The sequence below is a fragment of the Pristiophorus japonicus genome, unplaced genomic scaffold (assembly GCF_044704955.1).
Source record: "Pristiophorus japonicus isolate sPriJap1 unplaced genomic scaffold, sPriJap1.hap1 HAP1_SCAFFOLD_1649, whole genome shotgun sequence".
In the NCBI taxonomy this organism is placed as follows: domain Eukaryota; kingdom Metazoa; phylum Chordata; class Chondrichthyes; family Pristiophoridae; genus Pristiophorus; species Pristiophorus japonicus.
Genome location: NW_027251330.1, coordinates 1 through 26,020, shown reverse-complemented (window position 1 = coordinate 26,020; position 26,020 = coordinate 1). Strand labels below are relative to the sequence as shown.

At 55.9% G+C, this 26,020-nt stretch overlaps 1 protein-coding gene across 1 annotated transcript in view; it reads right to left on the bottom strand.

The window, feature by feature from the left end:
• Positions 1–21,037, bottom strand: part of LOC139243245 (maestro heat-like repeat-containing protein family member 1) — a gene marked incomplete at its 3' end in the record, with an annotated part of 47,876 nt that extends 26,839 nt beyond the window's left edge. The window contains exons 1-4 of the mRNA XM_070870736.1: positions 20,696–21,037; positions 2,843–2,988; positions 1,600–1,731; positions 179–341 (exon numbers count right to left, since the gene is read on the bottom strand). Of these exons, the coding sequence (XP_070726837.1) occupies positions 179–341; positions 1,600–1,731; positions 2,843–2,988; positions 20,696–20,717 (463 nt within the window). The remainder of the gene's footprint in view (positions 1–178; positions 342–1,599; positions 1,732–2,842; positions 2,989–20,695) is intronic.
• Between the last annotated feature and the right edge of the window lie 4,983 nt (positions 21,038–26,020).

Here is a 26,020-nt window from a genome sequence, read left to right as displayed (position 1 = left end):
GAGGAGAGAGAGAGAGAGAGAGAGAGAGAGGGGGGAAGAGAGAAAGAGGGGGGGGTGAGGAGAGAGAGAGAGAGAGAGATGAGAGAGAGAGAGAGAGAGAGGAGAGGGGGAGAAGAGAACGGGGTGCGAGTACGACGAGCCGATAAGTAAGCAGATCGGTTCGACGCGACAGCCTTACCGTTTGCGGTGGAGAGATTGGCCAGGGTGCAGACCACGAAGAAATGGGGCAGGACCCCTGGCTGGAACTTCTGCAGGATCTCCTCCATCACCTCGTTGATGAATCGGCAGCCCAGGGCCACGAGCAGGTTACTGGCAGCCTCCTGCCACTCGGGCAGCACCTCCTAAAGCACAGGGAACAAGCCACAGATGGGAGCCTGCCTGAGTCACCCGCCCGCCCAACGACTGGGGCCCTGTCATGGCGGAGCATGGGGGGGCCGCTGTAATCCAACAGGCACCACCCCCTCCCCACACAAAACTGCGTGGTGTGGAGCTGTGTAAAACTGACCATCACAAAGCTCAAGGACTTGCATTTATATAGCGCCTTTCGCGACCACCAGACGTCCCAAACGCTTCACAGCCACAATGAAATACTTTTAAAGTGTAGTCGCTGTTGCAATGTGGGAAACGCAGCAGCCAATTTGTGCACAGCAAGCTCCCACAAACAGCAATGTGTTAATAACCAGATAATCTGTTTTAGTGATGTTGATTGAGGGATAAATATATTGGTCCAGAACTTCCCTGCTCTTCTTCGAAATAATGTCAGTCCTGGCTCAGTGGGTAGCACTCTCGCCTCGGAGTCGGAAGGTTGTGGGTTCAAGTCCCACTCCAGAGACTTGAGCACGTAAATCTAGGCTGACACTCCAGTGCAGTGCTGAGGACGAGACGTTAAACTGAGGCCCCGTCTGCGCTCTCAGGTGGATTTAAATGATCCCACGGCACTATTTTGAAGAAGAGCAGGGGAGTTATCCCCAGTGTCCTGGGGCCAATATTTATCGCTCAATCAACATCACTAAAACAGATTATCTGGTCATTATCACATTGCTGTTTGTGAGAGCTTGCTGTGCACAAATTGGCTGCTGCATTTCCTACATTGCAACAGTGACTACACTCCAAAAGTACTTCATTGGCTGTAAAGCGCTTTGGGAAGCTATAGAAACGCAAGCCCTTCTTTCTTTAATGGCCGTGGGATCTTTTACATCCAGCCAATAGGAAAGACATCACTTGGACACTCACTATTGCACTGGGAGTGTCAGCCTGGTTTGTGTGCTCGAACCCACAACCTTCTGACTGCAAGGCGAGAGTGTTACCTCCAGAGCCACAGTCTGAGCTGATCGCCGATGTGGAAGTGTTTCGGGGGGGTCTGTACAATAGGCCTTAGCGACATTAGAGGGGAGGGGGCTCCTCGTCACTGACCCACTCACCTCTGCTGGGAGGTGTGCACTGGTGGAGCTGCAATGCTCCCCATGGTTGAATAGCCATCACCCACACGGAGCTGCAATGCTCCCCGTAGTTGAATAGCCATCACCCACACACGAACGGCCAACTAGGCAACGTAACGTCGGGAAAAGGGGATTGGGGGAGCGAATGGGAGCAAAGTACCTTCGATCTGGTCATCTCTTCCGAGGCCAAAGAGATGACTTTCTTGGCCAGGGGTTGGTCCAGTTGGCCGATGGTTTCCTTGACGATGGCCTCCATACTGTGCAGGATGATGATGCGATGAACCTGGACCAGCTGGAGAAGCACAAAGAGCCATCGGGTGAAACACCGAATGTACCACGGCTGGAGGGCCGGGAAAGGGAAGGAAGCGCGAGGCGAGATCACGGCAGGACCAAGGCGGGTGGGTGCTGGAATGAAGCCTGAATCAAGGGCCACATGGTCCGAGCCACAGTCCAGTGCCCCTGTTGGCGGACGGCAGTGGCGGGGTTCTGTGCCCTTGACTGAGCTCAATCACAGCATTCGGGGCACGGGGAAGGGGAGCAGGCCACACTATCCCACCTCACACGTCGAGAGCAAATATTTGGGAGAGCCCGGATCATCAGGAATGGGTGGGGGGGGGGGTCCGGAACCCAGTGCAGTTTGGAGGTGGTGGGGGGGGGGGGGGGGCAGGGAATCTTGAATCGTTGGAATTCTCTACCCCAAAGGCCTGCGGATGCTCAGTCGTTATATTCATATAGAATCTCGGAAATTTACAGCACGGAAGGAGGCCATTTCGGCCCATCGTGTCCGCGTTAGCCAACGCGAGGCTATCCAGCCTAATCCCACTTTCCAGCTCCAGGTCCGTAGCCCTGTAGGTTACGGCACTTACAGGCGCACATCCAAGTATCTTTTACATGTGGTGAGGGTTTCTGCCTCTACCACTCTTTCAGGCAGTGAGTTTCCAGACCCCCACCACCCTCTGGGTGAAGAAATTTCCCCTCAAATCCCCTCGAAACCTCCCCACAATTACTTTAAATCTATGCCCACTGGTTGTTGACCCCTCTGCCAAGGGAAACGGGTCCTTCCTACCCACTCTATCCAGGCCCCTCATAATTTTATACATCTCAATAAGGTCTCCCCCTCAGCCTCCTCTGTTCCAAGGCCGAGATTTTGGGTATTCAGGGGATCAAGGGACAAGGAGACCGGGCAGGAAGGTGGAGTTGAGGTCAATGATCAGCCGTGAGCTGATTGGATGGTGGAGCAGGCTCGAGGGGCCGAATGGCCGGCTCCTGTTTCGGTGTTCTCGGCGCGCGGTGCATGGACGAGGATGGCCCGAGGTTGCGGACGAGACCCGAGGCCCCCCCCCCGCCCCACCCATCCCCACCCTGGGTGTTCCAGCGCAGTGACGGCTCGCTCGGCGACCCACCTTGCTGTGCTTGCTGAGGTAGTCGTGGCAGGCGAGGAGAACCAGCTTGGGGTGGCGGAAGCCCAGCTCGCGCAGGGCCTGCGATATCTCCTGGCGCACGCTCTCATCCTTGTCAAACGCCGCGTCGATCAGGGCAAGCGAGAAAGCTGCGGGCGGTGAAGGACAAACACGTTATTATATAAACCCAGAGCAGCGGGCGATTGGCTGTGTTAAGACAATTCATTCCGCCCACAGAAAGCTCTCCATTCACGTTCAACCTGAATTTATGTAGCACCTGTGACGTCTTCGGGCGACTCTCAGCAGCGTTGTCAGACAGAATTCGACACCGAGCCGCATAAATATTTAGTTACATTATTTGTTAACGGCACTTTCGCCTCTGAGTCAGAAGCTCATGGGTTCAAGTCCCACTAAAGAGACTGGTGTGTATAACACACACCTACACTCCAGTACAGGGCTGAGGGAGCGGCGCGCTGTCGGAGGGGCAGGGCCGAGGGAGAGCCGCGCTGTCGGAGGGGCAGGGCTGAGGGAGAGCCGCGCTGTCGGAGGGGCAGGGCTGAGGGAGAGCCGCGCTGTCGGAGGGGCAGGGCTGAGGGAGAGCCGCGCTGTCGGAGGGGCAGGGCTGAGGGAGAGCCGCGCTGTCGGAGGGGCAGGGCTGAGGGAGAGCCGCGCTGTCGGAGGGGCAGGGCTGAGGGAGAGCCGCGCTGTCGGAGGGGCAGGGCTGAGGGAGAGCCGCGCTGTCGGAGGGGCAGGGCTGAGGGAGCGGCGCGCTGTCGGAGGGGCAGGGCTGAGGGAGAGCCGCGCTGTCGGAGGGGCAGGGCTGAGGGAGAGCCGCGCTGTCGGAGGGGCAGGGCTGAGGGAGCGGCGCGCTGTCGGAGGGGCAGGGCTGAGGGAGAGCCGCGCTGTCGGAGGGGCAGGGCTGAGGGAGAGCCGCGCTGTCGGAGGGGCAGGGCTGAGGGAGAGCCGCGCTGTCGGAGGGGCAGGGCTGAGGGAGAGCCGCGCTGTCGGAGGGGCAGGGCTGAGGGAGAGCCGCGCTGTCGGAGGGGCAGGGCTGAGGGAGAGCCGCGCTGTCGGAGGGGCAGGGCTGAGGGAGAGCCGCGCTGTCGGAGGGGCAGGGCTGAGGGAGCGGCGCGCTGTCGGAGGGGCAGGGCTGAGGGAGAGCCGCGCTGTCGGAGGGGCAGGGCTGAGGGAGAGCCGCGCTGTCGGAGGGGCAGGGCTGAGGGAGCGGCGCGCTGTCGGAGGGGCAGGGCTGAGGGAGAGCCGCGCTGTCGGAGGGGCAGGGCTGAGGGAGAGCCGCGCTGTCGGAGGGGCAGGGCTGAGGGAGAGCCGCGCTGTCGGAGGGGCAGGGCTGAGGGAGAGCCGCGCTGTCGGAGGGGCAGGGCTGAGGGAGAGCCGCGCTGTCGGAGGGGCAGGGCTGAGGGAGAGCCGCGCTGTCGGAGGGGCAGGGCTGAGGGAGAGCCGCGCTGTCGGAGGGGCAGGGCTGAGGGAGAGCCGCGCTGTCGGAGGGGCAGGGCTGAGGGAGAGCCGCGCTGTCGGAGGGGCAGGGCTGAGGGAGAGCCGCGCTGTCGGAGGGGCAGGGCTGAGGGAATGTCTACCCCCTCAGGTGGGTGTAAAAGATCCCATGACACTATTGCCCGGTGTAGGGAGGTTCTGCCGGTGCATTGGGAGAGGGTGGGGGGGGGGGGGGGAGAAACGAGGTGTTACTTTTACCCCCCCCGCGCCCCCCCATATTTCACTTTGCTCTGTAACTGAGCTGTGTTTGAGCTGCTGGAAAGGGTTGCAGGTTAAGCCAGTGCCAGTCTGGCAGCTCGGACCCTCCGGTTATGGAGAACCTGATGATGGGGTGCAGCGAGGTTATCGCTGAGCCAGAGGCAAAGTGCGGGCGAGGGGAGCCAGCACAACACGGCAGGATTGCGAGGGGGTTTTGGCGGGGGGGGCTTGTGGTCAACAGGCCGAGGCCTGGTACAAACAGTCCACGGGTCATGGCCCAGGTGGGACATAGTCGGAGCAGGATCTGCCATCAAGCTGCAGGCGGGGATAGACATTCCCCACCCAGAGCACACATTATCCTCACTCAGCCCAATATAACCTGCCAGACCCGGTCAGAGAAGCCTGCGCGCAGGGTCAGGGGAATTGCCAAGTGAAAACAGATCCCCCTCGTGCATTGATATAGCACCTTGCACTACCTCAGGGCGTCCCCAAAGTAGCTTTGGTCCTGTTAAGTTTTCTTTCTGAATTGTAGTCACTGTTGTAAAGTTGTGCACAGCAAGCTCCCACAAACCACGAGATAAATGAGCACGTAGCCTGTGTTTAGTGCTGCTTGAGAGATCTCTGCGCTTCTGGTCTCTTGCTCATCCCCAAATTTCATCACTCCGCCATTGGTGGCTGGGCCCCAAACTCTGGAAATCCCTCCCTACCCCTCTCTCCTTCTTAAAGACTCTCCTTAATACCTCTCTGTCCAAACTTTTGGTCACCTGCCCTAGTATCTCCATATGTGGCTCGGTATCAATTTCTGTTTTATCATAGGCGGTCCCTCGGAATCGAGAAAGACTTGCTTCCACTCTTAACATGAGTCCTTAGGTGGCTGAACAGTCCAATACGAGAATCACAGTCCCTGTCACAGGTGGGACAGACAGTGGTTGAGGGAAGGGGTGGGTGGGACTGGTTTGCCGCACGCTCCTTCCGCTGCCTGCGCTTGATTTCTGCACGCTCTTGGCGATGAGACTCGAGGAGCTCAGAACCTTCCCGGATGCACTTCCACCACTTGGGGCGGTCTCTGGCCAGGGACTCCCAGGTGTCAGTGGGGATGTCGCTCTTTATCAGGGAGGCTTTGAGAGTGTCCTTGTAATGTTACCGCTGCCCACCTTTGGCTCGTTTGCCGTGAAGGAGTTCCGAGTAGAGCGCTTGCTTCGGGAGTCTCGTGTCTGGCTTGCGAACTATGTGGCCCTGCCCAGCAGAGCTGATCGAATGTGATCAGTGCTTCAATGCTGGGGATGTTGGCCTGGTCGAGGACACTAATGTTGATGTGTCTGTCCTCCCAGGGGATTTGTAGGATCTTGCGCACCTCTGATACACATTGGCCAGGGCAGAACTGTCGATGCCTCCCTGCCCTCGGACTACGTTAGGGGGCCCCCCTCTGGATTGTAGGGGTCCTTACCTCCCTCAGGGGCCGCTCTTGGACCTGGTCATAGTGTAAGTACAACAGAGAACAGCAAACTGGGCTGGAGCCAATTCATGCAGCAGAGATTCCCCCGTGCCCCCCCACAGAACAAAGTCACCCCCCACACGGTGCCCCCACCACCTTGTGTAGGTGCCGACCCTCCCCCACCTGCCCTCAACAACATCCTGTATTTATATAGCGCCTTTAACGTAGCAAAACGTCCCAAGGAGCTAAACAGGAGCGATCAAAACAAATTCAACACCGAGCCACATAATGAGATATTAGGACAGGTGACCTAAAGCTTGGTCAAAGAAAGAGGTTTTAAGGAGCGTATTAAAGGAGTAGAGGGGCAGAGAGGTTTAGGGAGGGAATTCCAGAGCTTGGGGCCCAGGCAGCTGAAGGTACGGCCACCGATGGAGGGACGATAGAAATGAGGGAGGCTCAAGAGGCCAGAGTTTGCTAATTCTGCAATCAGCAGAAATCGCTTGTACTGAGCATGTGATCAATCAACTTCCTCGTTGTCAAGGGGCTTAATATAGGCAACAGAGCTAACCACAGAGCCCGAGGGCACGGGAGGAAAGGAATGCTTCTCCTGGGCAGGTCCAGGCTCGACGGGCTGGGTGTGGAGCTGATCCCTGCCGGTCCACTCCTCCTTCCCCGCTCAGTTACATTACTACAGCTGGGGGCGACAGGAAGTGCCGACATTAATGGCTCCCCCTCACCTTCAACAGCTTCCTGCATCCCAACCCACAACTGGTCTCATCCTCTTGTTCAAATCCCTCATGGCCTGGCCCCCTCCCGATCTCTGTAACCCCCTCCTCGATCTCTGTAACCCCCCATCCCCGATCTCTGTAACCCCCCTCCATGGCCCACAGCCCTCCCGATCTCTGTAAACCCCCCACCATGGCCTACACCCCTCCCCGATCTCTGTAACCCCCCCCTCCCCGATCTCTGTAACCCCCCCCCTCCCCGATCTCTGTAACCCCCCCCTCCCCGATCTCTGTAACCCCCCACTCCCCGATCTCTGTAACCCCCCACTCCCCGATCTCTGTAACCCCCCTCCATGGCCTACACCCCTTCCCGATCTCTTTAACCCCCCCCTCCCCGATCTCTGTAACCCCCCCCCTCCCCGATCTCTGTAACCCCCTCCTCGATCTCTGTAACCCCCCCTCCCCGATCTCTGTAACCCCCTCCTCGATCTCTGTAACCCCCCATCCCCGATCTCTGTAACCCCCCTCCATGGCCTACACCCCTCCCCGATCTCTGTAACCCCCTCCCCGATCTCTGTAACCCCCTCCATGGCCTACACCCCTCCCAATCTCTGTAACCCCCTCCCCGATCTCTGTAACCCCCCTCCATGGCCTACACCCCTCCCCGATCTCTGTAACCCCCTCCCCGATCTCTGTAACCCCCTCCATGGCCTACACCCCTCCCAATCTCTGTAACCCCCTCCAGCCCTCCCTATCTCTGTAACCCCCTCCACCCTTCCCTATCTCTGTAACCCCCTCCAGCCCTCCCTATCTCTGTAACCCCCCTCCACCCTTCCCTATCTCTGTAACCCCCTCCAGCCCTCCCTATCTCTGTAACCCCCTCCACCTCTCCCTATCTCTGTAACCCCCTCCAGCCCTCCCTATCTCTGTAACCACCTCCACCCTTCCCTATCTCTGTAACCCCCTCCAGCCCTCCCTATCTCTGTAACCCCCTCCACCCTTCCCTATCTCTGTAACCCCCTCCAGCCCTCCCTATCTCTGTAACCCCCTCCACCTCTCCCTATCTCTGTAACCCCCTCCAGCCCTCCCTATCTCTGTAACCCCCTCCACCCTATCTCTGTAACCACCACCAGCCCTCCAACCCTCCTGATCTCTGTACCCCCTCCAGCCCCACACCCTCCCAATCTCTAACTCCCTACAGCCCTCCAACCCTCCTGATCTCTGTAACCCCCTCCGGCCCCACAAATCCCCACAATCTCTCCTCTCCTCCAGCTCTGACCTCTGGTCCATCCCCCGATCCCTTCACTCCAATACTGGTGGCCGTGCCTTCAGCTGCCTGGGCCCGAAACCTCTCCAATTCTCCACCTCTCTCCTCCTTGAAGATCCTTAAAAGCTTTTACTCACACTCCTAATATCGCCTCCTGTGGCTCGCTGTCAAATTCTATCTGATGACACTCCTGTGAAGCTTTACTACGTTAATAGCGCTATATATAGTTAGAAATAGAGGGCTTCAAGATTATGAAAGGGTTTGATAGGGTTGGACGTAGAGAAGTAGTTTACACTTGTGTGGGGGAGACCAGAACTAGGCCATAAATATAAGAGTCATTAATAAATCCAATGGGGAATTCAGGAGAAAGCTCTTTACCCAGAGAGAGCTGAGAATGTGGGACTCGCTGCCACAGGGAGTGGTTGAGACAAATAGTATCGAAGCATTGAAGGGGAAGCTGGATTTACACACGAGGGAGAACGGAATAGGTTACGCTGATGAGGTGAAGAGGGCTGGGAGGAGGCACGAGTGGAACATAAAGACCAACAATGGCCTGCTGTGCCCAATGCCGTGTTTGTGTGCTGTACATTCTGTGCATGTTGTTGTCCCTGGGAATGCACGTGTGGGTGTCAGGGAGAACAGGACTGGGCTTGGCACTGTCCCATGTTGGCATCCTTTCTCTAATGGGAGGAGGGGGGTGGGAACATGAGAATAGCTGGGCCTCCGTTACAACCATGACAAAGACTTGCATTTATATAACGCCTTTCACATCAAGACCTCAAAGTGCTTTAGTCAGTTATGTACTTTGAGGTGCAGTCAGGAATTGGAATGCAGGAAACGTGGCAGCCAACTGCACAGCAAGATCCCACACAGAACATGTTCTCTCCCCCACCAGGATCTCTGTAACCCCCTCCAGCCCTGCCCTATCTCTGCCCCACCATGGCCTGGCCCCCTCCCAAGCTCTGTAACCCCCTCCAGCCCTACACCCTCCCTATCTCTGTAATCCCCTCCAGCCCTATACCTTCCCCATCTCTGTAACCACCTCCAGCCCTACACCCCTCCCTATCTCTAACCACCTCCAGCCCTACACCCCTCCCCATCTCCAACCTCCTCTAGCCCTGCACCCCTCCCTATCTCTGTAACCCCCTCCAGCCCTGCACCCTCCCTATCTCTGTAACCCCCTCCAGCCCTACACCCTCCCTATCTCTAACCACCTCCACCCCTGCACCCTCCCTATCTCTGTAACCCCCTCCAGCCCTGCCCTATCTCTGCCCACCATGGCCTGGCCCCCTCCCAAGCTCTGTAACCCCCTCCAGCCCTACACCCTCCCTATCTCTGTAACCCTCTCCAGCCCTACACCCTCCCTATCTCTGTAATCCCCTTCAGCCCTATACCTTCCCTATCTCTGTAACCACCTCCAGCCCTACACCCCTCCCTATCTCTAACCTCCTCCAGCCCTACACCCTCCCAATCTCTAACCCCTTCCGGCCCCACAAATCCCCACAATCTCTCCTCTCCTCTAACTCTGATCTCTGGTCCATCCCCCGATCCCTTCACTCCAATACTGGTGGCTGTGCCTTCAGCTGCCTGGGCCCGAAACCTCTCCAATTCTCCACCTCTCTCCTCCTTGAAGACCCTTAAAAGCTTTTACTCACACTCCTAATATCGCCTCCTGTGGCTCATTGTCAAATTCTATCTGATAACACTCCTGTGAAGCTTTACTACGTTAATAGCGCTATATATAGTTAGAAATAGAGGGCTTCAAGATTATGAAAGGGTTCGATAGGGTTGGACATAGAGGTTTACACTTGTGTGGGGGAGACCAGAACTAGGCCATAAATATAAGATAGTCATTAATAAATCCAATGGGGAATTCAGGAGAAAGCTCTTTACCCAGAGAGCTGAGAATGTGGGACTCGCTGCCACAGGGAGTGGTTGAGGTGAATAGAATAGTATAGTATAGAATAATAATTGACGACAAGTTTCAACACCGCCTCCAGTGCAGCCGTCGGCCGCTGAGGAAAAGAGTGTTTGAAGACCAGACCCTCAAATCTACCACCAAGCTCATGGTCTACAGGGCTGTAGTAATACCTGCCCTCCTGTATGGCTCAGAGACATGGACCATGTACAGTAAACACCTCAAGTCGCTGGAGAAATACCACCAACGATGTCTCCGCAAGATCCTACAAATCCCCTGGGAGGACAGATGCACCAACATTAGCGTCCTCGACCAGGCCAACATCCCCAGCATTGAAGCACTGACCACACGCGACCAGCTCCGCTGGGCAGGCCACATAGTTCGCATGCCAGACACAAGACTCCCAAAGCAAGCGCTCTACTCGGAACTCCGTCACGGCAAACGAGCCAAAGGTGGGCAGTGGAAACGTTACAAGGACACCTTCAAAGCCTCCCTTGATAAAGTGCAACATCCCCACTGACACCTGGGAGTCCCTGGCCACAGACCGGCCCAAGTGGAGGAAGTGCATCCAGGAGGGCGCTGAGCACCTCGAGTCTCGTCGCCGAGAGCATGCAGAAAGCAAGCGCAGGCAGCGGAAGGAGCGTGCGGCAAACCAGTCCCACCCACCCCTTCCCTCACCCACTGTCTGTCCCACCTGTGACAGGGACTGTGGTTCTCGTATTGGACTGTTCAGTCACCTAAGGACTCATTCTATGAGTGGAAGCAAGTCTTCCTCGATTCCGAGGGACTGCCTATGATGATGATGAGACGTATTGAAGGGGAAGCTGGATTTACACACGAGGGAGAACGGAATAGGTTACGCTGATGAGGTGAAGAGGGCTGGGAGGAGGCGCGAGTGGAACATAAAGACCAACAATGGCCTGCTGTGCCCAATGCCGTGTTTGTGTGCTGTACATTCTGTGCATGTTGTTGTCCCTGGGAATGCACGTGTGGGTGTCAGGGAGAACAGGACTGGGCTTGGCGCTGTCCCATGTTGGCATCCTTTCTCTAATGGGGATGAGGGGGGGGCATAAAACAACCGGGCCCCCATTACAACCATGACAAAGACTTGCATTTATATAGCGCCTTTCACATCAAGAGCTCAGTGCTTTAGTCAGTTATATACTTTGAAGTGCAGTCACCAGTTGGAATGCAGGAAACGTGGCAGCCCATTGCACAGCAAGATCCCACACAGAACATGGTCTCCCTCCCCGATCTCTGTAACCCCCACCCCCTCCCCCCCCCCATACACGGAATGGTGCTGTGGGATCTTTTACATCCATCCGAGGGGAAAGTTGGGGCCTCTGTTTAACATCTCATCCGAAAGACAGCCCCTCCGACAGCGCGGCGCTCCCGCAGCACGCGATGCGAGTGTCGGCCTGGATTATGCACTCTTAAGTCTCTGGAGTTGGATTCGAGCCCAAGACCTTCTGACTTCGAGGCGAGAGAGAGTTCTGCCCACTGAGCCACAGCTGATAAAAGTAGATGAGCAATTTCAGCAAACCAGATAATGAATAGTCTGATGTGATTAGAGTGGTACACACTGGAGCAGTCTGGATTATCTCCAGTATGTTTGTGAGGCTTCACTGGTTACTGCTAGGGACTGCCCTTCAAAGGTCATCCATTGTGTCAGCCACTGTGGGACCTTTGTGTGAGGTGATAAGGTCCTGTGCAAATACCAGTCCTTTCTGCCTCTTATCTGCTGGATAAACAATGCCGGTGATCTGAGCTGTTGGCCGAGGGTGTAATCTGAACCGTTCTGTCATTGAAACCTTCAACCCTGAAAATTCAAAATCCTTGCCCTAGTTAGTCTATCCTTCCTCGGTCTCTCCTCCAGCCACACACAGAATCATAGAACGGTTAGAGCACAGAAGGAGGCCATTCGGCCCATCGAGTCCGTGCTGGCTCTCTGCAAGAACACTTCAGCTAGTCCCACTCCCCCACCCTTTCCCGGCAAATCTGTTTCTTTCAGGTACTTATCCAATTCCCTTTTGGAAGCAGTGATTGAATCTGCCTCCACCATCCTTTCAGGCCGTGTATTCCAGATCCTAACCACTCGCTGTGTAAAAAGGTTTTCCCTTATGTCGCCTTTGGTTCTTCTGCCAATCACCTTAAATCTGTGTCCTCTGGTTCTCGACCCTTCCACCAATGGGAAGAGTTTCTCTCTATCTACTATAAGAACATAAATTAATAGTAACAGGAGTAGGCCATTTGACCCCTCGAGCCTGCTCTGCCATTTAATAAAATCATGGCTGATCTGATCATGGACTCAGCTCCACTTACCTGCCCACTCCCTATAACGCTTTACTCCCTGATCGCTCAAAAATCTGTATCTCCGCCTTAAATATATTCAATGACCCAGCCTGCACAGCTCTCTGGGGCAGAGAATTCCACAGATTTACAACCCTCAGAAGAAATTCCTCCTCATCTCAGTTTTAAACGGGCAGCCCCTTATTCTGAGACTATGCCCCCTAGTTTTAGTTTCCCCTGTGAGTGGAAATATCCTCTCTGCATCGATCTTGTCGAGCTCCCTCATTGTCTTATAAGTTTCAATAAGATCATTCTTCTGAACTCCAATGTATATAGGCCCAACCTACTCAAACTATCTTCACAGACTCTGTCTAGACTCATGCTTTTGAACACCTCGATCAAATCTCGTCGCAATCTTCTGTGCTCTGAGAACCTCAGTTTCTCCAGTCTATCCACATAGATGAAGTCCCTCATTCCTGGAACCATTCTTGCAAATCTTTTCTGCACCCTCTCGAAGGCCTTCACATCCTTCCTAAAGTGCGGTGCCTAGAATTGGACACACTACTCCAGCTGGGGCCTAACCACTCGCCTTGTCCCTGGGCCCACATCCCTCAGACCCTAGCCTTCAATACTGCTCCTTTCCACCCTCATCAAGCAACTTCCAGTAAAGGATGGTAGAGTGCTTTTTGCCAGCTCAGGATGCTGGGTAAGGGATCCACCATTGTCGATCAACAACGAGCACTTTACCGTCACCTGTTAACCTAGTGGTGAATCCTCAACTGTCAGATGTTCAGTCCTTCGGATGGGATGTTAAACCAAGGTCTCGTCTCCATTCTCGGCTGGAGGCAAAAGATCCCACAGACATTATTCGACGAGGAGTGGGGGAGTTCTCTCCGGCGTCCTGGCCAATAGGAGAGAAGTATTCTGTAGGAAACACAGCGCACAGCAAGCTCCCACAAGTAGCAATGTGATAATGATCACATCATTTGCTTTAGTGATGTTAGTTGAGGGGAATTTGTTGGCCGGGATACCGGGGAGAACTCCCCTGCTCTTCTTCAAAATAGTGCCATGGGATCTTTTATTACCAATTGAGAGCAGACAGGGTCTCGGTTTAACGTCTCCAGCAAAGGACAACACCTCAATACTGACCCCCCCCCCCCCCGACAATGCGGCGCTCCCTCAGTACTGCCCCTCCGACAGTGCGGCGCTCCCTCAGTACCGCCCCTCCGACAGTGCGGCACTCCCTCAGTACAGCCCCTCCGACAGTGCGGCACTCCCTCAGTACCGCCCCTCCGACAGTGCGGCACTCCCTCAGTACAGCCCCTCCGACAGTGCGGCACTCCCTCAGTACAGCCCCTCCGACAGTGCGGCACTCCCGCAGTGCGGCGCTCCCTCAGTACTGCCCCTCCGACAGTGCAGCACTCCCTCAGTACTTCCCCTCCGACAGTGCGGCACTCCCTCAGTGCGGCGCTCCCTCAGTGCGGCACTCCCTCAGTACTGCCCCTCCGACAGTGCAGCACTCCCTCAGTACTGCCCCTCCAACAGTGCAGCACTCCCTCAGTACCGCCCCTCCGACAGTGCGGCGCTCCCTCAGTGCGGCACTCCCTCAGTACTGCCCCTCCGACAGTGCGGCACTCCCTCAGTGCGGCGCTCCCTCAGTGCGGCGCTCCCTCAGTACTGCCCCTCCCTCAGTGCGGCGCTCCCTCAGTACTGCCCCTCCGACAGTGCGGCACTCCCTCAGTACTGCCCCTCCCTCAGTGCGGCGCTCCCTCAGTACTGCCCCTCCGACAGTGCGGCGCTCCCTCAGTGCCACAGTGCTGCCCATGGAGCCACGGCCGATACGGTGTAGTGATATTGCCGAGCCGGGTGGGTCGCCGACATCACTCACTGTCTCCGTGCCAGCACACCGTGGGGTCCAGGATGTGGATATTCAAATAACTCCCAGTTAACGGGGACCCTAATCGGCAGAACATCACTGTAACCCCCCCCCCCCCACGAAACTCTACCCTCATACCTTTGTAGTCTCCTTCATTTAAGCTTAGTACGCTGGTTAGAGATCCAACTTTCTCTCCCTCCATCTGAATTTGAAATTCAACTCATTCCAAGGGGATCTTTTGCTTGGAGATTGTTTATTAATCCTGTCTCATTACACAGGACTAGATCTAAGATAGCCTTCTCCCTGGTTGGTTCCGTTACATACTGCTTAAGGAACCCGTCCATTACACACTCTAGGAACTCTTCCTAAAGGCTACCCTGACCAATTTGATTTGTCCAATCAATATGGAGGTTATACCCACCCATGATTATTACTGTTCCCTTTTTACAAGACCCCACTATTTCTTGGTTTATACTCCGACCAACAGAGTTGCTACTGTTAGGGGGTCTATAGACTACTTCCACCAGTGACTTATACAGGGTATTGGTGAGGCCACACCTGGAATACTGCGTACAGTTTTGGTTTCCATATTTACGAAAGGATATACTTGCTTTGGGGGCAGTTCAGAGAAGGTTCACGAGGGTTGATCCAGGAGATGAGGGGGTTGACTTATGAGGAAAGGTTGAGTAGGTTGGGCCTCTACTCATTGGAATTCAGAAGAATGAGGTGATCTTATCGAAATGTATATTATGAGGGGGCTTGACAAGGTGGATGCAGAGAGGATGTTTCCACTGATGGGGGAGACTAGAACTAGAGGGCATGATCTTAGAATAAGGGGCCGCCCATTTAAAACTGAAATGAGGAGAAATTTCTTCTCTCAGAGGGTTGTAAATCTGTGGAATTCGCTGCCTCAGAGAGCTGTGGAAGCTGGGACATTGAATAAATTTAAGACAGTTTGTTAAACGATAAGAGAATAAGGGGTTATGGGGAGCAGGCAGGGAAGTGGAGCGGAGTCCATGTTCTGATCAGCCATGATCATATTGAATGGCGGAGCTGGCTCGAGGGGCCGTATGGCCTACTCCTGTTCTTATTTCTTATGTTATGACAAAAGTGACTACACTCAAAGTACTTCATTGGCAATAAAGCACTTTGAGATGTCCGGTGGTCGTTAAAGGCGCTATATAAACGCAAGTCTTTCTTTTTTTTTTAAAATGTTCCCATAAAAGCAGTTCCATTGTTGCTGATTATAACAATCACGCTGGTTAAATACGTCATGGCTCAATAACATTTGCACCTTTCCAACACCTACCCTGCCATTCAATCATCAACTTCTCAAGGCCCAATCCAACCATTCCCAAACACTACTGGGTTACAATGTCAACATTTAGATAGCGGCTTTAACGCAGTGAGACTTCCCAAGGTGTTTCACAGGAGTGTTAGCAAACAACATTTGACACGAGGCACGTATAGAGATATCAGGGTAGCGGTACAGGGCTGGTTAGTGGTCAGGGACAGAAGGGGGGTGACTGCGGAACAGGCAGGTAAGGGGACCCCAGGTGCAGTGCTGGAGGAGCCTCGGCCTTTGTCCTGGTCCTACAGGTACCAGGTTCCTGCTGCCTGGGTGGACGAGAGCAGAGACTGCAGGGAGGCTGAGCAAACTGACCACGGCACCATGGTACAGGAGGCCATTCAAGTGGGGGAGTGAAGAGGACCATGGTATCAGCAGGGGACAGTATAGTCAGGGGGGCTGGATACGGTACTCTGCAGCTGTGACTGGGAGTCCCGATGGTTATGCTGCCTGCCCGGTGGTTAAAGACATCTCATCACGGCTGGAGAAGGACTTGGAGGGGGAGGGGGTGGGGGAGGATCCAGTTCTCATGGTTCATCATCATAGGCAGTCCCTCAGAATCGAGGAAGACTTGCTTAAACTCACAAAATGAGTTCTTAGGTGGCTGAACAGTCCAATACAGGAATTACAGTCTCGGTCACAGGTGAGACAGACAGTGGTTGAAGGAAAGGGGTGGGTGGGACTGGTTTGCCGCACGTTCCTTCCGCTGCCTGCGCTTGATTTCTGCATGCTCTCGGCGATGAGACTCGAGGTGCTCAGTGCCCTCCCAGATGCACTTCCTCCACTTAGGGAGGTCTTTGGCCAGGGACTCCCAGGTGTCAGTGGGGATGTTGCATTTCATTAGGGAGGCTTTGAGGGAGTCCTTGTAACGTTTCCACTGCCCACCTGGGGCTCGTTTACCATGAAGAAGTTCCGAGTAGAGCGCTTGCTTTGGGAGTCTTGTGTCTGGCATGCGGACAATGTGGCCCGCCCAGCGGAGCTGGTCTAGTGTGGTCAGTGCTTCGATGCTGGGGATGTTGGCCTGGTCGAGGAGGTCACATAGGAACCAGTGACATAGGCAGAACCAGGAATCACATCCTACTGAGGGAGTTTGAGGAGCTAGGGTCTAAATTAAAAAGCAGAACCTCAAAAAGGTAATAATCTCCGAATTGTTACCTGAGCCACGCGTAAATTGGTATAGCAACAAGCAGATCAGAGAGTTAAATGCGTGGCACAAAGAGTGGTGTGGGAGGAAGGGGTTTCGATGCACGGGGCTCTGGCACCAGTACTGGGGAAAGAGGGAGCGGTTCCGTTGGGTTGGGCTTCACTTGAACCAGGCTGGGACCAGTGTCCTGGCAAATCGAATAACTAGGATTGTAGGCAGGGCTTTAAACTAAAAAGGAGGGCTGGGGGAGGGGGAAATCAGGTGAGGGGAAATTTAGAAAGCTAAAGAGAAAAGTCAAGGCACTGGAGCAGTGTAGAGATTTGGGTAAAGATCAGCAGATGTGACAGGAAGGGACAGAGTGTTTAATGGTCATTCTGCATCAGCGAATAAGGCTGCATCAGGGGATAATGGTAAAAAGTTACAATGAAAGGCTCTTTACCTAAATGCACAAACCCGTGGATGTAGTATATTTGGATTTCCACAAGACATTCGATAAGGTGCCCTGTAAAAGGTTGCTATGCAAGAGAAGGCCTCATGGGGTTGTAGGTAATATATTAGCATGGATAGAGGATTGGTTAACAGACAGAAAACAGTAGAGATAAACGGTTGGCGGGTTGTAACTAGTGGGGTGCCGCAGGGATCAGTGCTGGGGCCTCAGCTATTTACAATCTATATTAATAACTTAGATGAAGGGACCGAGTGTAATGTATCCAAGTTTGCTGATGATACAAAGCTGGGTGGGACAATAAGCTGTGAGGAGGACACAAAGAACCTGCAAAGGGATAATTAATATAGATTGTGAATAGCTGAGGCCCCAGCACTGATCCCTGCGGCACCCCACTAGTTACAACCCGCCAACCGTTAAGTGAGTGGGCAACAAGGTAGAAGATGGAGTATAATGTGAGGAATGTGAGGTTATTCACTTTGGTAGGAAGATTAGAGAAACAGAATATTTTTAAATGGTGAGAAGCTATTAATTGTCGGTGTTCGGAGAGGTGTGTGTGTCCTAGTACAGTAAACAGAGTTAACATGCAGGTACAGCAAGCAATAAAGGCAAATGGTAATGTTGGCCTTTATCACAAGGGAGTTGGAGTACAAGAGTAAGGAAGTCTTGCTACAATTGTACAGGGCTTTAGTGAGACCACACCTGGAGTACTGTGAACAGTTTTGGTCTCCTTATCTGAAGAAATAAATACTTGCCTTAGAGGGAGTGCAACGAAGGTTCACCATTGATTCCTGGGATGAGAGGGTTGTGCTATGAGGTGTTTTCATTGAAATATACATGATTCTGAGGGGCATTGGCAGAGTAGAGGCCGAGAGGTTGGAAAATCTAGATGGTCACAGTCTCAGGATAAGGGGTTGGCCATTTAATACTGAGACGAGGAGGAATTTCTTCACTCAGTGGTTGTGAATCTTTGGAATTCTCTGCCCCAGAAGGCTGTGGGTGCTGAGTTTCTGAATATATTCGAGGCCAAGATCGATAGATATTTTGTCACTAGAGAAACAAGAGTTATGGGGATTGGGCGGGAAAGTGGAGTTGAGGTCGAAGATCAGCCATGATCTTATTGAAGGGCCGTATGGCCTACTCCTAATTCTATGTTCAAAAGCTTGGACAAAGTGGTAGTTTTAAGGAGTGTTATATAGGAAGAGATATATATGGGGGAAGAGGTTTAGGGAGGGAGTTCCAGAGCTTGGGGCCCAGGCAACAGAAGGCACAGTCACCAATGGTTGAGCGATTCTAATCAGGGATGCTCAAGAGGGCAGAATTAGGGGAGTGCAGAGATCTCAGGGGGGGTTGTGGGGCTGAAGGAGATTTCAGAGATAGGGAGGGGCGAGGTCATGGAGGGATTTGTAAACAAGGAAGAGAATTTTGAAATTGAGGCGTTGCTTAACCGGGAGCCAATGTAGGTCAGCGAGCACAGGGGGTGATGGGTGAACGGGACTTGGTGCGAGTTAGGACACGGGCAGCTGAGTTTTGGATCACCTCTAAGTTCACGTAGGGTAGAATGTGGGAGGCCAGCCTGGAGCGCATCGGAACAGTCAAGTCTAGAGGTAACACTAGCATGGATGAGGGCATCAGCAGCAGATGAGCTGAGGCAGGGGCGGAGTCGGTTGACATTACGGAGGTGGAAATAGGCGGTCTTAGTTATGCTGCAGTTATGTGGTCAAAAGCTCATTTTAGGGTCACATATGACACCTAGGTTCCGAACAGTGTGGTTCAGCCTCAGGCAGAAGTTGGGGAGAGGGATGGAGTCAGTGGTTAGGGAACTGAAGGCGATGGCTTCGGTCTTTCCAATATGTAGGTGGAGGAAATTTCAGTTCATCCAGTCAGTTAAACAGTCTGACAATTTAGAGAGTGTGTGGAGGGGTGGAGAGAAGTGGTGGCGTAGAGCTGGGTGTCGTCAGCGTGCATGTGGAAACTGTTTCCAGATGGCGGCCCCTGCTTCTGCATTTCTTTCCTACTTATCCTTTCTGTTCTCTCTCTTTTTCTCTCTCTCGCTCTCTTTCTCAGTCTTACTTGACTCTAATTCACCCGACTTCCCTCTCCGTCACCGGCTCGGTTTCTCTCCCGATCCTCTCGCCGTTAGTTAAGGAGTTGGGCACAATGTTCAGGAGGTCCCAGCTGCGATGTTGACGTCATTTGCCCCATTTTCAATTCGCACTTTCAGCAATTTGCAGCATGAATATAAGGGTGGAAAGTGGAATTGTCGTCACGCAGCACGAGATGCACGGACCCATTATCACATCACAGTGCTGACTGCCGTGTTTCCCACATTACAACACTGACTACACAGCCAGTGAAGTACTTTCATGAAGTGAAGCGCTTCGAGACGTCCGGTGGTCGTGAAAGGCGCTATGGAAATGCAAGTCTTTCTTTTCTTTCATGTATTTTTGGTGATGCTCAACTAGGGGATGAATATTGGCCCCAGGACACCAGGGAGCACTCTCCTGCTCTTCTTCCAATAATGCCGTGGGGTCTTTTCCCTCCACCCAAGGGGCCAGGCCTCAGTTTCATCCCAAAGGCAGCTCCTCCAACACACCCTCAGTCTCGTAACCCGGAGTGTCTGCCTGGATTATCTGCTCCAGGATGCGGGGCGGGACTTGAACCCACGACCACCTGACTCAGCGGTGAGAGACATTGCATCGAGCCACGGCAGAGGCATCGCATCAGCAACTTGCATTTATATAGCGCCTTTCACATCGTGAAACGTCCCAAGGTGCTTCACAAGAGTACGTTACGATAAAAATTTGACACCGAGCCGCACAAGTAGAAATTAGCGCAGGTGACCAAAAGCTTGGTCAAAAAAGTAGGTTTTAAGGAGCGGCTTAAAGGAGAAAAGAGAGGTAGAGAGGTTTAGGGAGGGAGTTCCAGAGCTTAGGGCCCAGGCAGCTGAAGGAACGGCCACCAATGGTTGAGTGATTATAATCAGGGATGCTCAAGAGGGCAGAATTAGAGGAGTGCAGAGATCTCGGGGGATTGTGGGGCTGGAGGAGATTAGAGAGATAGGGAGGGGCGAGGAGGTGAGAGATAGGGAGGGGTTTGTAAACACAGATGAGAATTTTGAAATCGAGGCGTTGCTTAACCAGGAGCCAATGTAGGTCAGCGAGCACAGGGGTGATGGGTGAGTGGGAATTGGTGCGAGTTAGGACATGGGGCAGCCGAGTTTTGGATCACCTCTAGTTTACGTAGGGTAGAACGTGGGAGGCCGACCAGGAGTGCGTTGGAATAGTCAAGTGTAGAGGTAACACAGGCATGGATGAGGGCTTCAGTAGCGGCTGAGCTGAGGCTGAGGCAGGGGCGGAGACGGGCAATGTTACAGAGGTGGAAATAAGCGGTCTTAGTTATGCTGCGGATATGTGGTCAAAAGTTCATTTCAGGGTCAAATATGACACCAAGGTTATGAACAATGTGGTTCAGCCTCAGGCAGAAGTTGGAAAGAGGAATGGAGTCAGTGACTAGGGAACGGAGTTTGTGGTAGGGATCGAAAACAATGGCTTCTATCTTCCCAATATTCAATCAGTCTTATTTATATAAAAATATGTACACTAACTTACTCTGCTTGCAATAAAACAGAGGCTGTTTAAGAGCGACAATCAACACACACCATCAACAGCAGAGAGGATGGAAAACAACAACTCTCACCTTCTACGTAGTTAGTTCCCATTCTGCTACCTCATCACCACTCAGTATCTCCTCTCTGTGCTGGTCTCACGATGGAGTGCGAAGTTCCTCCCGAATGTATTCTGCTGGTGTGGAGCTGTGCTTTCTGTAGCAGTCGTTCCCTGTTGCTGTTTAATTCCTGCAGTGCTCTCTCTCTCTCTCGGCGTTTCGAAATGTAGATCTGACCCAGAGCCCAGGAAGCCACACACCGAAGGGTAGAACACACCTTCCCTTCCTTAATTCCTCGCTCTCTCGGTGAGGTAAACCACTTCAAATTAGCATTAAACTCCGCTCCGCCTTCTGCACACCAGTCTCTCCTCAACCTGACCGGAACAAAAACACACACACACACACACACAAATATATACGTTTCATCCAATCTGACCGCATCCCTTCAGCTTCTGCACACAATACAGTGCAACCCCCGCACCGCCTGCCTCTCCCACACAGACAGTGAGGGTAACCACTGCTCTTACTCACAGCCCGAGGCCTCAGTCCAATTAGTCTCCCCTTCACATTCCACACAATTCATTTCTACATGAACTGTCTGCATTACCCAGTTACATCCCTCCCTCCCTCTCTGCAGGCGTGTCCGTCCATCAGTGTCTCCCTCCCTCTCTCTGCCCACACCCCCCTCTCCCTCCACTCCACTCCACTCCCTTCCCCCCTCTCTGCCCACCCACACCTCTCTCTGTCTGCTCACCCCTTCCCCTCTCTCTCATAGAAACATAGAAAATAGTTGCAGGAGTAGGCCATTCGGCCCTTCGAGCCTGCACCACCATTCAATAAGACCATGGCTGATCATTCCCTCAGTACCCCTTTCCTGCTTTCTCTCCATACCCCTTGATCCCTTTAGCTGTAAGGGCTATATCTAACTCCTTCTTGAATATATCCAATGAACTGGCATCAACAACTCTCTGCGGCAGGTAATTCTACGATTTAACAACTCTGAGTGAAGAAGTTTCTCCTCATCTCAGTCCTAATTGGCTTATCCTTAAGACTGTGACCCCAGAAACATTCTTCCTGCATCTAACCTGTCCCATCCAGTCAGAATTTTATATGTTTCTATGAGATCTCCTCTCATCCTTCTAAACTCCAGTGGAAAAAGGCCCAGTTGATCCAGTCTCTCCTCATATGTCAGTCCAGCCATCCCGGGAATCAGTCTGGTGAACCTTCGCTGCAATCCCTCAATAGCAAGAACGTCCTTCCTCAGATTAGGAGACCAAAACCGAACACAGTATTCCAGGTGAGGTCTCACCAAGGCTCTGTACAACTGCAGTAAGACCTCCCTGCTCCTATACACAAATCGTCATCGAGTTTAGTATCATCTGCAAACTTGGAGATATTACACTCAATTCCTTCATCGAAATCATTAACGTATATTGTAAACAGCTGGGGTCCCAGCACTGAACGCCTCGGCACCCCACTGCCTGCCTTTCTGGAAAGGGCCACCTCTGTCTATCTCTCCCTGGCCGCCCCACTCGTTCGTTCGTGCGTGCATGCGTCTCTCTCTCTCTCTCTTCCCATCCCCCCCCACCCCTCTCTTCCTCTTCCCCCCCACCCCCTCAACCCCCACTCTCCCACCCCCACCCCACTCTTCCTCCACCCCCACCCCAGCCCACCCCACTCTCTCTTCTCTCCCCACCCCCCCCACTCTCTTTTCTCTCCCCCCCCCCACCCATCTCTCTCTTCTCTCCCCGCCCCACTCTCCCACCCCCTCAACCCCCACTCTCTCTTCTCTCTCTCTCCCCACCCTTCACCCCACACTCTCTTCTCTTCTCCCCCCCCACCCCACTCTCTTCCACCGCATCCACCCACCCCCACCCCACTTGTCCCCCCCCCACTCTTGCCCCACCCCCCCCACTCTTGCCCCACCCCACTCTCTCTCCCCCCCCCAACCCCACTCTCCCCCCCCCAACCCCACTCTCTCCCCCCCAACCCCACTCTCTCCCCCCCCCAACCCCACTCTCTCCCCCCCCAACCCCACTCTCTCCCCCCCCAACCCCACTCTCTCCCCCCCCCAACCCCACTCTCTCCCCCCCCAACCCCACTCTCTCCCCCCCCCAACCCCACTCTCTCCCCCCCCAACCCCACTCTCTGCCCCCCCCAACCCCACTCTCTCCCCCCCCAACCCCACTCTCTCCCCCCCCAACCCCACTCTCTCCCCCCCCCAACCCCACTCTCTCCCCCCCCAACCCCACTCTCTCCCCCCCCCAACCCCACTCTCTCCCCCCCCAACCCCACTCTCTCCCCCCCCCAACCCCACTCTCTCCACCCCCCCAACCCCACTCTTCCCCCCCCCCAACCCCACTCTCTTCCCCCCCCCAACCCCACTCTCTCCCCCCCCCAACCCCACTCTCTCCCCCCCAACCCCACTCTCTGCCCCCCCCCAACCCCACTCTCTGCCCCCCCCAACCCCACTCTCTGCCCCCCCCCCAACCCCACTCTCTGCCCCCCCCCAAACCCACTCTCTGCCCCCCCCCAAACCCACTCTCTGCCCCCCCCAACCCCACTCTCTGCCCCCCCCAACCCCACTCTCTGCCCCCCCCAACCCCACTCTCTCCCCCCCAACCCCACTCTCTGCCCCCCCCCCAAACCCCACTCTCTGCACCTCCCCCAAACCCCACCCTCTGCCCTCCCCAACCCCACTCTCTGCCCCCCCCAACCCCACTCTCTGCCCCCCCCAACCCCACTCTCTGCCCCCCCCAACCCCACTCTCTGCCCCCCCCAACCCCACTCTCTGCCCCCCCCCAACCCCACTCTCTGCCCCCCCCAACCCCACTCTCTGCCCCCCCCAACCCCACTCTCTGCCCCCCCCAACCACACTCTCTCCCTCTCCCCCCCCCCAACCCCACTCTCGCCCCCACCCCACTCTCTCCCCCACCCCACTCTCTCCCCCACCACCCACCCCCCTCCACCCCACTACCCATCCCCCCCCACCCCACTACCCATCCCCCCCCACCCCACTACCCATCCCCCCCCACCCCACTACCCATCCCCCCCCACCCCACTACCCATCCCCCCCCACCCCACTACCCATCCCCCCCCACCCCACTCTCTTCCCCCCCCCCCACCCCACTCCCCATCCCCCCCACCCCACTCCCCATCCCCCCCACCCCACTCCCCATCCCCCCCACCCCACCCCACTCTCTTCACCCCCCACCCCACTCTCTTCACCCCCCACCCCACTCTTTCCCCCCCCACCCCACTCTCTCCCCTCCCCCCCACTCTACTCTCTCCCTTTCCCCCCCCACCCCACTCTCTCCCTTCCCCCCCCACCCCACTCTCTCCCTTCCCCCCCCACCCCACTCTCTCCCTTCCCCCCCACCCCACTCTCTCCCTTCCCCCCCCACCCCACTCTCTCCCTTCCCCCCCCACCCCACTCTCTCCCTTCCCCCCCCACCCCCCCCCCCACCCCACTCTCTCCTCCCCCCCCACCCCACTCTCTCCCTTCCCCCCCACCCCACTCTCTCCCCCCCCACCCCACACCACACTATCTTCTCTCCACCCCCCCACCCCACTCACTCTCCTCTCCCCCCCCCACCCCACTCTTACACCCCCTCCCCCCCCACTCTACTACTACCACCACCCCCCTCCCCCCCACTCCCCACTCTCCCCCACCCCACTCCACACTCCTCCCCACCCCACTCCACTCTCCCCACCTCACCCCACTCCACTGTCCCCACCCCACCCCACTCCACACTCCTCCCCCACCCCACTCCACACTCGTCCCCCACCCCACTCCACACTCCTCCTCCACCCCACTCCACACTCCCCACCCCACCCCACTCCACACTCCCCACCCCACTCCACTCTCTCCCTCCTCCCTCCCCTCCCCACTCCACTCTCTCCCTCCCTCCCCTCCCCACTCCACTCTCTCCCTCCCTCCCCTCCCCACTCCACTCCACTCTCTCCCTCCCTCCCCTCCCCACTCCACTCTCTCCCTCCCTCCCCTCCCCACTCCACTCTCTCCCTCCCTCCCCTCCCCACTCCACTCCACTCTCTCCCTCCCTCCCCTCCCCACTCCACTCTCTCCCTCCCTCCCCACTCCACTCTCTCCCTCCCTCCCTCCCCTCCCCACTCCACTCTCTCCCTCCCCTCCCCACTCCACTCTCTCCCTCCCCTCCCCACTCCACTCTCTCCCTCCCCACTCCACTCTCTCTCTCCCTCCCTCCCTCCCCTCCCCACTCCACTCTCCCTCCCTCCCCTCCCCACTCCACTCTCCCTCCCTCCCTTCCCTCCCCTCCCCACTCCACTCCACTCTCTCCCTCCCTCCCCTCCCCACTCCACTCTCTCCCTCCCTCCCCTCCCCACTCCACTCTCTCCCTCCCTCCCCTCCCCACTCCACTCTCTCCCTCCCCACTCCACTCCACTCTCTCCCTCCCTCCCCTCCCCACTCCACTCTCTCCCTCCCTCCCTCCCTCCCTCCCTCCTCCACTCCTCTCCCTCCCTCCCCACTCCACTCTCCCCTCCCTCCCTCCCCTCCCCACTCCACTCTCTCCCTCCCCTCCCCACTCCACTCTCTCCCTCCCCTCCCACTCCACTCTCTCACTCTCTCCCTCCCTCCCTCCCCTCCCCTCCCCTCCCCACTCCACTCTCTCTCTCCCTCCCTCCCCTCCCCACTCCACTCTCTCCCTCCCTCCCCTCCCCACTCCACACTCTCCCTCCCTCCCCTCCCCACTCCACTCTCTCCCCCTCCCTCCCCTCCCCACTCCACTCTCTCCCTCTCCCTCCCTCCCCTCCCCACTCCACTCTTCCCTCCCTCCCCTCCCCACTCCCTCCCTCCCCTCCCCACTCCACTCTCTCCCTCCCTCCCCTTCCCACTCCACTCTCTCCCTCCCTCCCTCCCTCCCCTCCCCACTCCACTCTCTCTCTCCTCCCTCCCTCCCCCTCTCTCCCTCCCCCCACCCTCTCCCCTCCCTCCCTCCCTCTCCCCCCTCCCCTCCCTCTCCCTCCTCCTCTCCCTCCCCCCTCCTCCCACTCTCTCTCTCCCTCCCTCCCCTCCCCACTCCACTCTCTCCCTCCCTCCCTCCCCACTCCACTCCACTCTCTCCCTCCCTCCCCTCCCCACCTCCACTCTCTCCCTCCCTCCCCTCCCCACTCCACTCTCTCCCTCCCTCTCCCCTCCCACTCCACTCCACTCTCTCCCTCCCTCCCCTCCCCACTCCACTCTCTCCCCTCCCCACTCCACTCTCTCCCTCCCTCCCCTCCCCACTCCACTCTCTCCCTCCCCCCTCCCCACTCCACTCTCTCCCTCCCTCCCCCTCCCCACTCCACTCTCTCCCTCCCTCCCCTCCCCCACTCCAC